Genomic DNA, 15,454 nt, shown 5'->3' with positions numbered 1-15,454 from the left:
CATTTGAAATTAGAGGTTTTTCCTTGCGAATGTGTCCTTAACTAACTTTTCTTTAGCCTCTTTCTTCAACCATGTTGTTCATCATATGTTTTAAATCTACCTATAAAATTAGTGTATGATAATTTGGCTTTATTAATTTGTTCATATTGTCATGTAAACTGTGAATAGTGTCAAACAGTGAATTGTGCAAGATATTATCTGGTAAAAATAGATTACAAATCCTATAATCCTACTTAAATCCTATTATTAACATTTATTATATTATAACTAAAATTAAACTACCAGTTCTTCTAAACTACATTTCCCATGATTCTTGATAATGACAATGACGTATGACGGCCCCGGAAATGACGACGAAATAAATGGAACTCGCACCAATTTCAAAACATTAGCGTGCCCACTGATCTCTTTACAGCAGAAAGATCAGATTCACATAGAGTTGCTTCCGACTGAATTATTACACCAGCAAAACGGATATAATTATTCAGCCATTTTATTATGTTTATTATGTAGCCAGTTTCTCCTTTTCATAGCGATTTCATATGGTGTGAATCATGGAGACAACTCCGATAAAAGTGACACCAGCTAATGAAACTACGCCGAATACAGCCCAGTCTTCTTCAAGTAGGTCCAGTACAACCAAGGTACAGCTTATAGGCTTTTTGAGTTGATGTCTAATATTTGTTTTCAGACGAAGCTAACATTAGCAAAGAATGTTAGCTTGTACTCCACTTGTTATTTTACACACACACACACACACACACACACACACACACAAACAAAACAATCACTGACTGTAGGCTACTGTGTCAAGACTTACATGTGATCATTATTGATACTTTATGAGCTTTTTTATATATAATTTTTTTTTTGCTTCAGTCCATGAGTGCCTCACTGAGGGAGAAGCTAAAAAGAGCACGACACTCATTCAGATCCCCCCTCAGTGTGGTTAAACGCCTTAAAATTGAAGATGACACTCAACCACAGACTTCACAACCGGGAGACACGAAGCACAGCGTGACTGACGAAAGAGAGACTGATCCTGATGTCAATCGGAATGATATGAAGGAGCAAAGAGACTGTTCACATTACACAGCTGAGACTGACTCAATTCAGCATTGTGAAGAGCTAAGAAATGCAGTGAAGGAGAGATCAGAAACCTTGAGAAGATTAAAGATGGCCAAGATGTATAGAAAAAAGGTAAACATCTAAATGAAGTATTGCCATTAACTTATAAGCCAGGGATGATGATGAAGTTTTTCTCTTTGCTCTGTTTTTTCCCCATAGAATGACCTGACCCAGCTGCAGAGGCTCATAGACAAATGGAGATCCTGTGCTCAGTCTGTGCTGTATGAATTACAGAGTGAATTACCCACAGAGGGAAAACAAGCTAGTCTGTCTCAGCTTATAGACAACTTTGGGTTAGATGATAAAATACTGCACTTTGATAGAACAGAGGAAGACTTCACAGACACCTGAAACTCATTTTATTAGTTTTATTCACACTATTTAAACAGGTTGTAACATGCCTTTTCAGACCAAGTTATTCAGAAAATATTCAGATTATACTTGGAACTGATAAGCTGTATTGTAATTTATTACACATTTTTTGTGTCATGTCTGTCTCTTGAAATAAAATAATTTTTCAACCAAAAGCTGAAATAATAAATCTGTTATGTATCCTGAATCAGTTGTAGTGTAGTTGAGAAAGAGATGGGAAGTTCTTCATACGCAGTTTCTCAAGCTCTGCTCTCAGTATGAGTATCTCTTCAGACTGAGCTCCGGCTATGTTCAGCAGCTTCTTTCTCAAGATGATATCTTGATAGTTCTTCTCTGCCTCTGTCTCCTGGTTATCGCCCATTGCTGGATAACGTATAACAACATGCTGTGAGATATTTTGGCTAAAACCTTATTTTTATCACCATAACTAAACACTTTTTGTGAGTCAAATTTATTGTGACTTATTCATGAACCATGAGCAGAATGTACGAATTATGCATCATTTAAAAAATGACAAATTAAATAAGGCAATTTACACTACCGTTCAAATGTTTGTGGTCAGTAATTTTTTTTTTAATGCTTTTGAAAGAAGTTGCTCACCTAGGCTGCATTTATTTGATCAAAAATAGTAATATTGTAAAATATATATTACAATTTAAAATAATTGTTTTCTACTTTAATATATCTAAAACGTAATTTATTCCTTTGATGGCAAAGCTAAATTTTCAGCATCATTACTCCAGTCTTCAGTGTCACATGATCCTTCAGAAATAATTCTAATGCTGATTTTCTGCTCAATAAGCATTTTGTATTATTTACTTTTTCCCCCAGGATTCTTTGATGAATAGAAAGTTCAAAAGAAAAACATTTTAAATATAAATCTTTTGTAAAATTATAAATGTCTTTACTTTTGATCAATTTAATGTGTCCTTCTTAAAAGTATTAATTTCTACAAAAAATAATAAAATATACTGACCCCAAACTTTTGAGTGGTACCAAGTAGTCTATTTTTTGCTAAAAACAAATGGTTACTTTTTTAATGGGGCAAGATATTAAGTCATTTACCAACAGCCTCGAAAATATTTCTTCTCTCTGCGACTGTTATCTCCATTTCAGCCATTTTTGATTCAAGGGCTGTGTTCTTCTCTTGCATTTGTGCATCTTGTCTGTTCAGGTGCTTTATCTGTTTCTTGCAAGCCTCAATTTTCTTTTGATGAGTCTAGGCAAAGAGTGAAAAGGAGAAAAAAATTGTTTATATCTGCCACTGAATTTGATTAATGTAATTATCCAGACTGAATTTACAACTGGGGAATGCCTGTGCTGTGAAATCTGGCTAAGTCAGGTGCTTGAAAAGTAATGAGCAAGTTTACCGTTTTCTGTAAGTCTATGGTCCTCTCCAGAGTTGTGAGCTGTTTTGGCACCCTGTTGTCATTACTTGTTTCATTCAGGTACTGACATGAGGAAAATACAAAGAAACAAATATCTGTAATTGTAATATTATATAGTATCACAGACAAAGGTAGTCATGAGCCATAGTGTCCTCATCTTAGATCTGTTCAATCATATTCCTCTTCAATTTTTACTAGATTACTAGATTTTTTCAATCAAGGTTACTTCAAATGAAAGATCCATACATCTTGAATCTCCTGAGTGATGCGCAAGGTCTGGATGTGTCTGGCTTTGTTGCTGAGATCTTCCAGCTGCATTCTCATTCTCCTGTGATCCCACTCCTGCTGTATGATTCCTTTGCGGAAGTCTTTACACTCCACCATGCTGGCAATCTTCTGATCTCCTAAAGCCTGATTGATAAATCAGTTTAAAAATTATTAATTAATGAATGAATCAAGAAACGTGTAAATAGTTGCATAAACTGACAAAGAATCAGATAAGTTATCTGTGTATTTATCAAACAATGTTCCCTTAGTTTTTATTTTCGAATTAAAAATATAATTGTATCAAATGTATTTTATTCAATCATTCATTGCTCTCTTTCTGTCAAGTTCTTAATATATTAGTAGTATAAATGGCCAATGATGGTGATCATCCAGATCTCACTTTGTGCTTAGTTTCTGGATGATGCACAGAAGTAAAATAATACTGATTGCACTGATTATGAGTTAGACCATAATATTTTATAGTGTGAGCAAAATTTAAATGAGTGGTTCTCTGTACCCTGATGGTGCTGTTCAGGTCCTCAATTACTCCGCGATGGATCAGCAGAGCATCGGTATAGTCAGCAATGAATTCTCCAGCCTCTACTTCCACCTGACCTTGCTGTAGAACGATCTGCACCATGCTGTCCAGTCGAAACCTCATCTTCTCTTCACAAAGGCTAGGACAATATTAGGTATGAAATTATTTGGTCACAGATCCTCAAAAACAACTTATTTCCAGTGGATATTCTTAATTTATATAATGAATTGTTCTTCTCACCTATTAAGTTCATCAATGAGATTTTTGATTTCAAGTTGAGCTTTCTCATCCTCATCTGTTCTCCTCTGAAGAAAAGCCTGCATCTCTGCTAGGGTCAATGCCTTTAGTTTGACCTACAGGAGTCAATGTAAAACCCCTCTCAGACAGTTTTTGATTATGAATTATGAGGAACTCAGCTTAAGATCTAGGGGATTTTTAGCTTCTTCACATTATGTCTACCCATTCTCACCTTTTGTTCACTTTCCACTTTGGCCCGTCTGGCCAGGCAAAACCTCTCCCACACGACTGGATCTAATCCTTCCGGCATGTTCTCTGGAGCGTCCAACTCTTCCATGGCCTTCATCATCAGAGAGAGTCCATCAGATGGGGCTGTTCCTAATAGCGCCCCCTCTTTAAATGGGTTTTCAGTCTGAGTTTTCATCTTCTGAACCCTGTCAAACAACACTTTTTTACTCTTTTCAAAGTTAATAAATACTGGACAAACACATGTCTTATGCATATGCATGATTGAAGGTGAAACTTCTCTGAAATAATACCTGGGTCTGCGTTTGTAAAGCTTATAGAGCTGGTCAACTATATGTCCAGGGACATCATAAAACTCTTTGCGAAATCCTTTGTCAAGAAGCTTTTAAAAAAGGAAAAGGGTTTATAAAATAAGACTTTTTTGGTGAGAACATTATGGATATGCATATGCATGATATGTTCGAAATCTTACTTTGTCCTCAGTGACTGTATTATCATACACCTCTCTAAACTCATCAACGATCTCCCTGTGTTTTTTCAATTCATCCCCAATTTCATTCTGTCAGGAAAGACAGGTGACTCATACACTAGAACATGTGCAAAACAGTCGGTCTCACAGGAACGGATTAGCGTGCCACACAAGTTTGTTCCTGCCTGAAATTTTTGTCTCATCATCAGGAACATTATAATTGTCTCAAGCAATAACTGCCAATTTCTGATGTTGTTATATAAAGTTACTGTAAACAGACAACAGCACAGCTGAATACATGATAAAAGACAGAATATTTGTATACACACGAAGATCACCTTTACAATTCGTGCCTTCTCAAGTTTAAGGCTCAACTGTTTCTCTCTGCTGAGGATCTCTTCTTCGGTTTGAATGGAGTGAACCAGATTTGCAATCTTGAGCTCTTCCTAAAGGATAAAAACTCACAATCTATAGCAGTAGATGAGCAGTTACTGTTACGTAACTACATTGTTAGCAGGTCATGTTATTTGAACACAGTAGGCCCCTGAAAAGGTGACATGCAAAAATGTAATGATGTATTGTATCATCTTACTTGGTATATGACCATCTCTGATTTCACCTTCCTATCAAACAGCTTTGTGAGTCTTTCATCAAACATCTTGGTAGCCTCTTTAATAGATGTCAGCAGTTTCTTCATTTCTGTCTCCAGTGTCTAGTGAAACAGTGACTTATTCAATGAGAAAGGGGTCTACAGTTTTAAAGAGATTTGAAATGTAAGGGAGAGATTACTTATAGGAATAGTTCATCCAAAATTGCAGATTTGACATCAGTGATGCCAGGTGCCATTGGTTTTTGCATATACTGTGATGGATTTTGAAGAAGCAACTTGATTTTGTGAAGTCTGTTCCTCACAAAATAGTTACTGTATGGCCTCAGATGATTTGTAATAGTATACGCGTTGTATGGATACCTTTTATGATCCTTTTATGGTGCTTTTTTTTTTTAAATCATTTTCAAAGCTTGACAGTAAAAGCCTACAGAATTTGGGTGAACGATCCCATTTAGTGTAATGTGATCAAAGTCATACTTTTCTGTATTTCTCTTGCTCCTCACTGAGCTCCTTTGTTTTTCTCTCATACTCTTTGAAGCTCTTTCTCTCTTCTTCTGTCCATTGTACTTCAGGTTTAGACATGAAATCAGGCTGAGGTACTTCCTATGAGATGAACATATCTTAAATGTTATTTTACCCTGCCTTTGTGTTCTTTTTGATAAATAAGTTTATACATTCCAATAAGATTATTTCCGCCACCTCACCATCCTCAACACATCCTCTTTTTTAAGCTCCAGAACTCCACCCATCATCACATTGAGCGCTTGATCTCTCATGTTATCAGTCTGTAATGAAAGTGCAGAACAGTTGTTATCATCTACAGCATGAGAAACACTGAAATATCCAAGTAAAATACTGTCTTTACAATATCTGTAAATATAAGACAGTTTACATATTGCAGTTTAATGGTTTATGCTATATTACCGTTTAAAAGTTTGGGGTCGGTAAGATTTAAAAAAAATAAAATAAAGTCTCTTATTTGATCAAAAATGCAGTAAAAACAGGAATATTGTGAAATATTATTACAATTAAATGACTGTTTTCTATTTTAATATATTTTAAAATGTAATTAATTCCTGTGATGGCAAAGCTGAATGTTCAGCATCATTACTTCAGTCTTCAGTGTCACATGATCCTTCAGAAATCATTATAGTATGCTGATTTGCTGCTTAAGAAACATTTCTTATTTTTATCAATGCTGCTGCTTAATATTTTTGTGGAAACCATAATACATATTTTTAAGATTTTTTGATAAATAGAAAGTTCAAAAGTTTAATACATCCTTGCAGAATAAATGTGTTAATTTATTTCAAAATGAAATTGCACTGACTTTTGAACGGTAGTGAATAAATTGATAAAAGCAAGCATTTTTATATGAATATAATGAATAGATTAAAAACTGATGACTGAATAGATTATTAAACTGATATTATTAAACTGAACTAAAATAAAATTTGTGATAAACATGGGTTATGAGGTGAAAATAACTAGTTTCACTGTTAAAAGCACACCTGTTGTGAGGTACAGTAATGTTATACCTTGGCTGCAAGCCTTTGCCGTTCTTCTTCTTCTCTTAGCTTTTCTTCTTTTTCTTTCTCCTCGGGGGTGAGGTATTTCTCAACCTTGATCTAGAAACACATGCATAAATTTGCCTGTCAGGCCCACTGTCCACAATAAATCTGTTTGCTATAATTACATGAATTAAATGCTATAAAATGGGTCTACATCAGACTTGTCAGAACACATCTGGTGACTTGGACCAATAAAGGTAGGATAAATCCTAGATTAACCCTAGAATTATTTAAAATCTTATATACAGACTGCCTGTGTTACCTCTGAGTCGGCCACAGTAAGAGCTCTCTCAGGACACTCATTATCGGTGAGTTTAGGCTCCCAGAGGGTCTCACTTAGGTCCAGCTCGGTCATAATCTCAGAGATACGCTTGTTCTTCTCTCTTACACGGTTGATTTCCTGTTCCTTCTGCTTGTAAACTGCCTCAAATTCTTTGTTGAATGTGCTCTTCACTTTGTAGATAACATCCTTCATAAAACAACCATGAAATATAGCAAATTAATAGGAGATTAGACCCATATGAACCCTTTTTATTTTACGGTTTAGATTTTCTGTACTTAAAACGGGATGCAAACACACAAATAAAACATGATTGGTCCTGACTGTAGTCATTTATCAAGACAACAAGAAAAGTAATCACCTTTAGCAATGTGATTTGGTTGATTTTCTGCTCTCTGACATGTAAGTTAAACTGGTTGTAGAGATAAGGGTTGACACCTCCATAAAGAGCACTCAGACTGCCAGTCAGAGCAGGACTGTCCTCTGCTGCCTCCTCCTTTTTCTCTTCAGAGATTGTGTCTAAAATCATCTCTTGAAGCTATGAAGAATATTCATATTATTTGTGTCAGAATTTGTGAATCTAACATCTGTAAAAACAAACACTGTGCATCCAGGTCAAGGTATATTATGTTCAGTATCATGTGAGGCTTTGGTTGCTATGGAGGAACCCATTCCAACAGCTGACTCATTGTTTGAGTAATACACTGTACACTTACTTGTGAATCTGCCTGTTCAATCTGCCTCGTGGTCTCAACCCTTTGAAGCTCTTCAAGTTCCTTTTCAGTGCGTTCCTTCATGGGGAAGTTCTTCACCTCATTTTCTGAATGAAAGGCCTGGGGGCAACGAAGAAAACACAAAGACACTGACACTCGGCAGCTGTATAGTATTTCTAGCAGTTACAGGTAAGCCAGGTGAAATTGATGGATGTGTATATTGTTACAGTTTTTCCCCCACATAAAATCTACTTTTTTTCAAGAGACCTTAATGGCTTTCCCTTTGACTTGCATGGAATCCCAGCATTCTTTCTTCAGGACCTCCCTCTGATAGCACTTGGCCAGATTCTCCATCTCAATCTCCTTCCTCACCTTAAAACACAAAAAAATAATTGAAAATATGTAATATGTTAAGATATAGATTAGTTTTTACATAAATAACTGATGGTGTATCAACAGGCTAATCAAAGGATATTATTGTTGAACTATAGGGGAAAGAAATATAAACTGAAAAACTTGTTTGTACAAAAGATCTTAGTTATCTGTAAATAACAGTCATGATTACCCTGGTAACCTCCTGCTCTCCCTCCAGCTGCAGTCTCTGTTGCTCTTGCACATCCAAGTTAAATTCCTGTTGCTTAAGTTTCTCCATGTCTGTTAAACTCTCGTTCTCCTCCATCATAGCTTTGATCTGGAGTGAGCCAGAAACAATTAGCATGAACCTCTCAACTTCAAATGTGTGTATGGAAACAAAAAAATTAAAGATAATTTTTTTTTTTTAAATATATAATATTAGAATTGAAGGATTCTTTCTCTTACTTTGTCACGAAGAACCTTAATGTTTCTTCTTAGATTTTTCTTTGTCTCTGCATACTGCTGGATCTCTTCTTGGAGAGCCTGGTGAGACACCACTGGAGTCATGATCTTAGCATTAATGTGTTATCTTTCAATTATTCTATTTCTTAAGCATCTTCCTTGATGTTTGTGGAAACCAGTATAATAAACATACACTGCCAAAGTTTGGGGTCAGTAAGATAATTGTATTGTGTTTTTTAATGTATTTTTTTTAAAAGAAGTCTATTTAGAATGATGGCAAAGCTGAATTTTCAGCAGCCATTACTCCAGTCTTCAGTGTCAGTTGCTCAAAAAACACATTTCTTATCATTATCAATGTAGAAAACAGTTTTGCTGCTTGGTATTTTTGTAGAAACCGTGATACATTCTTTTTCAGGATTTTTGATGAATATAAAGTTCAAAAGAACAGCATTTATTTGAAACAGAAATCTTTTGTAATTTTATAAATGTCTTTACTGTCACTTTTAAAAAATTTAATGTATCCTTGCTGAATAAAAGTATTAATTTCTTTCAAATTAATTAATATTACTGACCTCAAACTTTTGAATCATAGTGTAGGTTATGGGTTTTACTCAATTTATTGGGTTTTGATAAATGTATTTACTGTGGAGGTAATAATGGTAATAATATGAATATGAATATAATATAATAACTCTTACTGACCCAAAACCCTTAAGTGTATATTTTAATATTATAAAAAAAAAATCCATTTAATTTAATTCACAGTGCACACTGTTATATAAGGTTACAACACCTTTGCCACTACCACACCAGTGGTTAACACTTATCTTGGTTAATTATTTCCACAAATATATTTTGTAATCATAGGAATTTTTTCTCCTGGAGGCCCTTTGATCAACCATTTTAAACTCATAAAATAAGAAATGCAAAAGGTGTTGTAAACTGAAAAGAATTAGCTGCTGGCAACAAATGATTCTATATTATATAATTAAAAACAATAAACACAAGGTGATTTTATATTGTTAATTAAATGAGACACAGTAACACATAAATAAATTCAGAGACAAGCACTAACCGCATCAATTTTCCCATCAAGCCATGTAAAACTAGTTGGGGATGCGAAATAGTTTTCCTCTTGTTCAGCTTCATGACTCATCTTTCCCTTAAAATTGACCTGCAGGGAGAATTTTTTGACATTTTATATTTTGTATCTCAAGGAACATGTCCCCAGTAAACCCAGGTACAATATTGTGCCTAAATATTATTTAAACATTAGAAAATTAGATATTTTTATACCTCTCCTGTATCGAATGAGGTACATCTGGTAAAGGATTGTGTCTGTGAATCCCAGTCAGTCATGTTGGTGAGGACGGTGTTCTCTGAGGATACTACTGACTCAAAAGAATCAGCAATTGACTGACCATACTGGGTAGCTGCATTTGCTTTACCAGCCCCAGAAAGCTTTAACCTGTTAAATTTGAAAGCATTGTAAAAACAAAAATGCTTCAGGTCCAGCTTCAAGGGCATTTTAAAATTACCAAAGAGAGAAAATATTACTATAGATCAAAGTTCTATTGTAATATTTGTCCGTTTGATGTGTTTTGACCCTTGAGCTCACCTTAGCCTGCTGCAGACAAGCGAGCCGTCCCTCAGGCCAGTGGTGATGAGGGTCTGACTGTCTGGGGTGAAACAAACAGATCCGACTCCATCCTGCCAACATGAGTGGCACTGCAGCTGCACATACCTGTCCTGCATGTCAAAGGTACGCCTATTTACATACTCTTCAGATATTTGGGCATTTTCTGAGAAACATGTTGCTCCTAGCTAAGTGCTCATAAACATGGATGAACTTGTTAAGTGTGGTTTTAACAGACAATACCATTGTTGAAATCTCACAGATGCGCAGCAGTCCATCCCTGCCAACTGTTCCCAGCCAGGCTTGATGTGGTGAGAGCTGTAGAAATGCAGGGCTCAGAAAATGGCCCCCCGCCTCCATCTCTGGTATAAGGTGAACTGCTTCCTGCACATTAGAGGGCTTTTCACCACTCTGTATAACACATGAGAAGCAGTTAGGTGCAGTGCCAAAAAAACAAAATAAAACTGTCATCAGGCTGTGAGTGTTGTCTGTTCTTATTGCACCTCAGGGATAGTGAATCTTTGCAAGACTTTTCTTTGTTGGCAGTAACCAAATATCTTGTTTGTGGCCAGGACACATGAGCAAAGTGCGTGAGGGAGCTCGTACAAACAGCTGTGAAGGACATCTTTACGCAGACGGCCGTGGACATCCACACAACTTGTTGAGTCTGGAAGTGGCACAACATTATGATCATTTTTCAGCAAAGCTTTTTGTATGCCAGCCTCAATTATGGCATGTTTTTCCCCATGTACCTGTAAGCTGTTCCACAAACAACGTCAGTAGCAGAAGTACATTTCCCTCATTGATTTCTCTCCCTGTCTTGCTGCATAGCACCAGCACTTTAACCTGTTTGCTTTCCTTTTGGTACTGTGTGGAAAGGCTTACAATGGCACCTGGAGCCTCTGAAAAAATGTAAAACAATATGTTAGAAATGACTTCCAACTTTAGGCAAAAAAGTTAAAACACTACCATTCAAAAGTCTGGGGTCAAGTAGATTTTTTTTAATTTTTTTTTAAATGTTTTTGAAAGAAGTCTTTTATGCTTACTAAGGCTGAATGTATTTGAACAAAAATACAGTAAAACAGTAATATTATGAAATATATTTTTTATTTATTTAAAATAACTACTTTATTTTAATATATTTTAAAATGTAATTTATTCTTGTGATGGACCATTACTCAAGTCTTCAGTATCACATGATCCTTTAGAAATCATTCTAATATGCTGATTTGGAGCTCAAGAAACCATTCTTATTACAATCAATGTTGAAAACAGTTCAAAACATGCTGCTTAATATTTTTGTCCTAAAAATTACCAATCCATCCAATAACTTCAAATCCTTTTGATGGCCTTGCATTCAGCACAAACATGCGTGAGTCTGATGCTCCTGTGATTAAGAAGTTGCCACCTTGATCAAACCTGTTAAACAAATGTATATTATACAGTATGCTCAACATTCAGTTCACATTCCTCCAATTCAAAAGAAATATGATAGCAAAGTGAAACTCACACCAAATGGTCTACGGGGACATGGTAGAAATGAACTCTGTGAACTAGTCTGGGCTTCTGTTTTGTAGTCATCTCCACAAACAGGACATCTCCAGTGGCTGTCCCTACAACAACATACTGCGCTATGAGGCAGCATGCCATACTTGTCACCTGAAGTAAAGTCATACACAGATTTATGTATTTATGATTTGGGGAAAATAAGTACTGTGTGATTCATATAGAACCTTTAATTATAGCACTAACCTGTGTTTGCAGAGAGATAGAGCCCATGCAATGTCCATCATCCAGAGCCCACAACTGTACGTCTCCTGCTTCTCTGACTGACTGCAACAATGGAGGTGCAGATGCCTTGTTATTTTCAATAATATTTCATTTCAGATCTACTTTTTGTAATCTAATATCTACTACATTGTAATACTATACTAAAGTATCAATTTATTATTTAAAATGATTAAACAACTGACACTGCAAAGTGCTTTTACCAAACAAACGCTTCTATCAGTGTATAATGCAGCAACAGCCACAAAATCTCCACAGAGGACATCTAGGACTTTGACAATTTTATCCTTTTTATCCAGCAGTGGTTTGAATCTGTAAACACAGCCCTGTAAAGCAAAACCAGAATTTATTCAATGTCTCTCATCTTTGTCTTTAATTAATTTGGTTTTTATGATTTGCATTGCATTCTGGCATAAATATACAGCTATTTTTTAAATAATTTTTGATAAAAATATATTGTACATTATAATAGAACTGTTTTTTACAATAATATTGTTGCAATACGAATCATATAAATGCAGATATTATGGTAAATTATAATAACTCTTACTGTGTTAGAAGTTAGCAGCAGCGTCTCACTGTCAGGGGAAAAGTATATCGCTGAGGCTGCCTCATCCAAAGCCCACGTCTGCACTACCTCCAATTTGTTTCCTTTCATTTGTATTTTTCGTAAAATGCCTTCCTGTAATTGTTTTGGAAATGCTCTTGAATCAGGCTGAAATTATGTCTCTCATGTTTAGTTTCAAGGCTATTATTTGAGTGATGATAAATAACATTTCTTACAATTCCTGCAGCGAAGAGATTACAGTCCTGCAGTACTAAGCTCTGGAAACTGCCCTTCTGTAGGGATGTTTCACTGTCATCTATGATGGAAAATTACAATAAAATGCAATTAAAATAAGCTCTCAAAAAACAAGGAACCAAATACTAGTAAAAAAAAATTCAGTAGTGAAATCTGTAATGTTCTGATTTGATATGTATCAAGTATAAATTTACCTGTGCAGGTTAGTTCAGTTTGAGGTTTATACAGGACAGAGACAAGCAAAGTGTCAGGATTCACACAAAGCAGGAAACCTTCCTTGCAACCAACATACAGGTCAGAAGAAGTTGACCAGCAGATGGCACTTGGACACAGTTTTGGTTTTATTCGTTTCAAAGGCTGTTAGGACAAAGACAAACATTATGCTGTGACTTTTTGATTATGATATTTCCCATAGAAAAGTAGCCTTGCCTCAAATTATTTTATGTGATCAAGATTATTATTGATTACATCAACATCTGTTGGATCGAAAAATGTTTTCAGGAAAACATATAAAACTTTTTTTTGAGATTACTTAATGTAGCACTAATAAAAACCCATCTTCAGGAGAACGGCTGGTTTGTGAGAACACACTACTAACTAAAGACACAACCCATACCACAAAGTTGTCAGCTTTGTCTCCACTCAGTCCAGCGACTGCCGAAGTGGGCATTTGAGGACCTAAGTGTGTCAGCTTCCCACTGAGCATATGAGACGGGTTTGCTTCACACTCAATAGCTGAACCATCAGTGGCGGGGAGATCGACAGCACTGCCAAGCAAACATAAACATTAAGAAGATATATGGGGTTACAATAAACAATATCTGCATTAATCCCATTGGCATATGAAATCCAAGTGCAAATAACAGTGACATCTGCTGGAGAGTAGACACACTCTACCTAGGATTCATCAAATGATAGTTGCCACATCTTTCAACATTCCAGATGGTAAGGGCTTTAGATTTTACAGCACAAATTTGACACCAGTTCATGGGGTTGAAAACCAGTGCTGTGATGTCCTCTCCCAAAAGTGGATGGCTACAAAGTGGAATCATATTCTCCCAGTTCCTAAAAATAGATATTAATGATTAATATTAAAACTGTAATGCAAAATATAAATAATTTCTGTTGCAAATCTCAGACTAATGTGAATAACATTATTGTATTTGTATTATGTGGGACAGGGTGACATGGATTTTACCATAACGTGATGGTGTGATCAGGTATGGAGGAAGAACTGACTAAATAAGGGCCAGTATCACACAGTGCCAAAGCTGTATAGCCCAGTTTTGTTGTACCTAAAGAACAAAAGGAAAAACAATAATGGTATGAGTTTTACATGTTTAGTGTTTCCTCCTAAAACAGTTTGATAGCAAACAAAACAGCTCTAGGAGCTTGTTGTGTAAGGTGCAACTTAAAAATGACTGACCTTTCAGTTCACACATCAGCTCAAGCTCTGGATAGTTGTAGACAAAGATGGAAGGATTCAGTCTGAGGTCAGAGAAAGCAAGACAGCTGCGATGTCCACTTGCTGTAAAGGCCCCAATACCAGAACCAGGACTCTGCAGAGTCTTCCTCGTTTTAGTTTCCACATTGAGGAAAACAATGAAATTTCCACAGGTGTAACAGGCTGTTTTCTTGTCGACAAATTTAAATGTGCCATTGGTGAATCCTTGCACCCACCTTATACATGGAAATAAACATGAAAGCAGCATTATACATATCTTTTGTATGTATTCTCATCATTGCAATGAATACTACAACATTTGTACATATTTATTTTGTTTTTATATTGTGTGTTTAGGTTGTTGTTGTTTTTAGATTGTGAGAGTAGTACGTTGATTCTAGGGTATTTTAGTTAACTTTATATCATAATAACACCGTATACAGCACCGTGTGCTGTATATTCGAGCATATTTTCTGCTTAATGCTAGTTAGCTAGCTATGATAAAATGTTATTCAGACAGGATAAATTTACAAGCTATAAATTAATTATCTGCTGCGAAAACAATGTTAAATACTGTCCAAGTTTTATTAAATAAGTTACATAATTCGTAACTCACCGAACTTCCAAGTTTCCCAGTACATCCATTTCAATCCGTCAGCTGAGAGCTCACCCTCTGAGTGTGCGTCTGTTTCCATAGCAACCCATAGCACACGGACTTCAGTAACACACATTATATTGTTTTATTTTATTCATTTTATTTTACGATTATGATACACATATGAAACATAATATAATATTATGCTTCATATATGTATCATAATCGTAAAACAAAATTAATGACTTTTGACTTCTTCAGAGTGTACGTTAGGCATTTTGCTTTTCACCATTAAAGCTTGATTACTGGCTATAATGCTATAAATGTTAATAACATAATTATATGCATAATTCAAATGATTTTAATAATGGTGTAATTAGGTAGTGTCAATATTAGCGTTTGGATTAGCGTTTTTTTTTTTTTTTTTTGGTTACAATTGAGACAAATAAAATATAATAAAATTATTTGTTTGTTTCTAAGTTTTACGACATGTGCACGTAGTTTTATCCCAGGATTAAACTCAACTGTTTTTTTTTTTTAACGTACTGGTGACT

The 15,454-nt window shown here is 35.4% G+C and overlaps 2 protein-coding genes and 1 long non-coding RNA gene across 4 annotated transcripts; 2 read left to right on the top strand and 1 right to left on the bottom strand.

The window, feature by feature from the left end:
• Positions 1 to 340: 340 nt before the first annotated feature.
• sfr1 (SWI5-dependent homologous recombination repair protein 1) lies at positions 341 to 1,617 on the top strand. 2 transcript variants are annotated; one of them, XM_051915959.1, is made up of 3 exons: positions 341 to 624; positions 880 to 1,200; positions 1,288 to 1,617. In XM_051915959.1, exons 1-3 carry the CDS (start codon positions 589 to 591, stop codon positions 1,477 to 1,479), a joined length of 549 nt encoding a protein of 182 aa, XP_051771919.1. In that variant the 5' UTR covers positions 341 to 588; the 3' UTR covers positions 1,480 to 1,617. The 2 variants fall into 2 exon arrangements, with proteins under 2 accessions (XP_051771919.1, XP_051771918.1); XM_051915958.1 differs by having other exon boundaries at positions 347 to 644.
• cfap43 (cilia and flagella associated protein 43) lies at positions 1,483 to 15,304 on the bottom strand. Its single transcript, XM_051915946.1, has 38 exons — positions 14,922 to 15,304; positions 14,288 to 14,541; positions 14,060 to 14,156; positions 13,759 to 13,926; positions 13,478 to 13,628; positions 13,056 to 13,218; positions 12,843 to 12,922; positions 12,610 to 12,741; positions 12,263 to 12,385; positions 12,024 to 12,104; positions 11,782 to 11,930; positions 11,587 to 11,690; positions 11,024 to 11,173; positions 10,775 to 10,938; positions 10,515 to 10,682; positions 10,254 to 10,384; positions 9,932 to 10,103; positions 9,711 to 9,809; positions 8,639 to 8,716; positions 8,385 to 8,510; positions 8,087 to 8,191; positions 7,823 to 7,939; positions 7,468 to 7,644; positions 7,089 to 7,295; positions 6,794 to 6,883; positions 5,960 to 6,040; positions 5,733 to 5,858; positions 5,238 to 5,357; positions 4,984 to 5,091; positions 4,649 to 4,735; positions 4,470 to 4,558; positions 4,163 to 4,364; positions 3,934 to 4,046; positions 3,673 to 3,832; positions 3,135 to 3,299; positions 2,871 to 2,951; positions 2,566 to 2,719; positions 1,483 to 1,863 (listed from the first exon to the last, which is right to left on the bottom strand). Exons 1-38 carry the CDS (start codon positions 14,948 to 14,950, stop codon positions 1,688 to 1,690), a joined length of 4,977 nt encoding a protein of 1,658 aa, XP_051771906.1. The 5' UTR covers positions 14,951 to 15,304; the 3' UTR covers positions 1,483 to 1,687.
• On the top strand, positions 7,859 to 10,977 carry LOC127524461 (uncharacterized). Its single transcript, XR_007933055.1, has 4 exons — positions 7,859 to 8,008; positions 10,249 to 10,397; positions 10,534 to 10,643; positions 10,844 to 10,977. It is a non-coding gene; the product is annotated as an uncharacterized LOC127524461 (long non-coding RNA).
• Positions 15,305 to 15,454: the final 150 nt, after the last annotated feature.

The sequence above is a fragment of the Ctenopharyngodon idella genome, chromosome 13, assembly GCF_019924925.1.
Source record: "Ctenopharyngodon idella isolate HZGC_01 chromosome 13, HZGC01, whole genome shotgun sequence".
NCBI lineage: Eukaryota > Metazoa > Chordata > Actinopteri > Cypriniformes > Xenocyprididae > Ctenopharyngodon > Ctenopharyngodon idella.
Note: the sequence above shows the minus strand (reverse complement) of the source record. Positions and strands in the feature narration are given on the sequence as shown.

Coding starts and splice junctions, on each gene's coding strand:
- sfr1 (XM_051915958.1), top strand. CDS start 555: ATGGAGACAACTCCGATAAAAGTGACACCAGCTAATGAAACTACGCCG. Junction 645..879: donor GTAGGTCCAGTACAACCAAG/GTACAGCTTATA, acceptor TTTTTGCTTCAG/TCCATGAGTGCCTCACTGAG. Junction 1,201..1,287: donor CCAAGATGTATAGAAAAAAG/GTAAACATCTAA, acceptor TTTTCCCCATAG/AATGACCTGACCCAGCTGCA.
- cfap43 (XM_051915946.1), bottom strand. CDS start 14,950: ATGGATGTACTGGGAAACTTGGAAGTTCG. Junction 4,365..4,469: donor CTTTACAAACGCAGACCCAG/GTATTATTTCAG, acceptor GTTGTTTGACAG/GGTTCAGAAGATGAAAACTC. Junction 1,864..2,565: donor AAATATTTTCGAGGCTGTTG/GTAAATGACTTA, acceptor TACGTTATCCAG/CAATGGGCGATAACCAGGAG.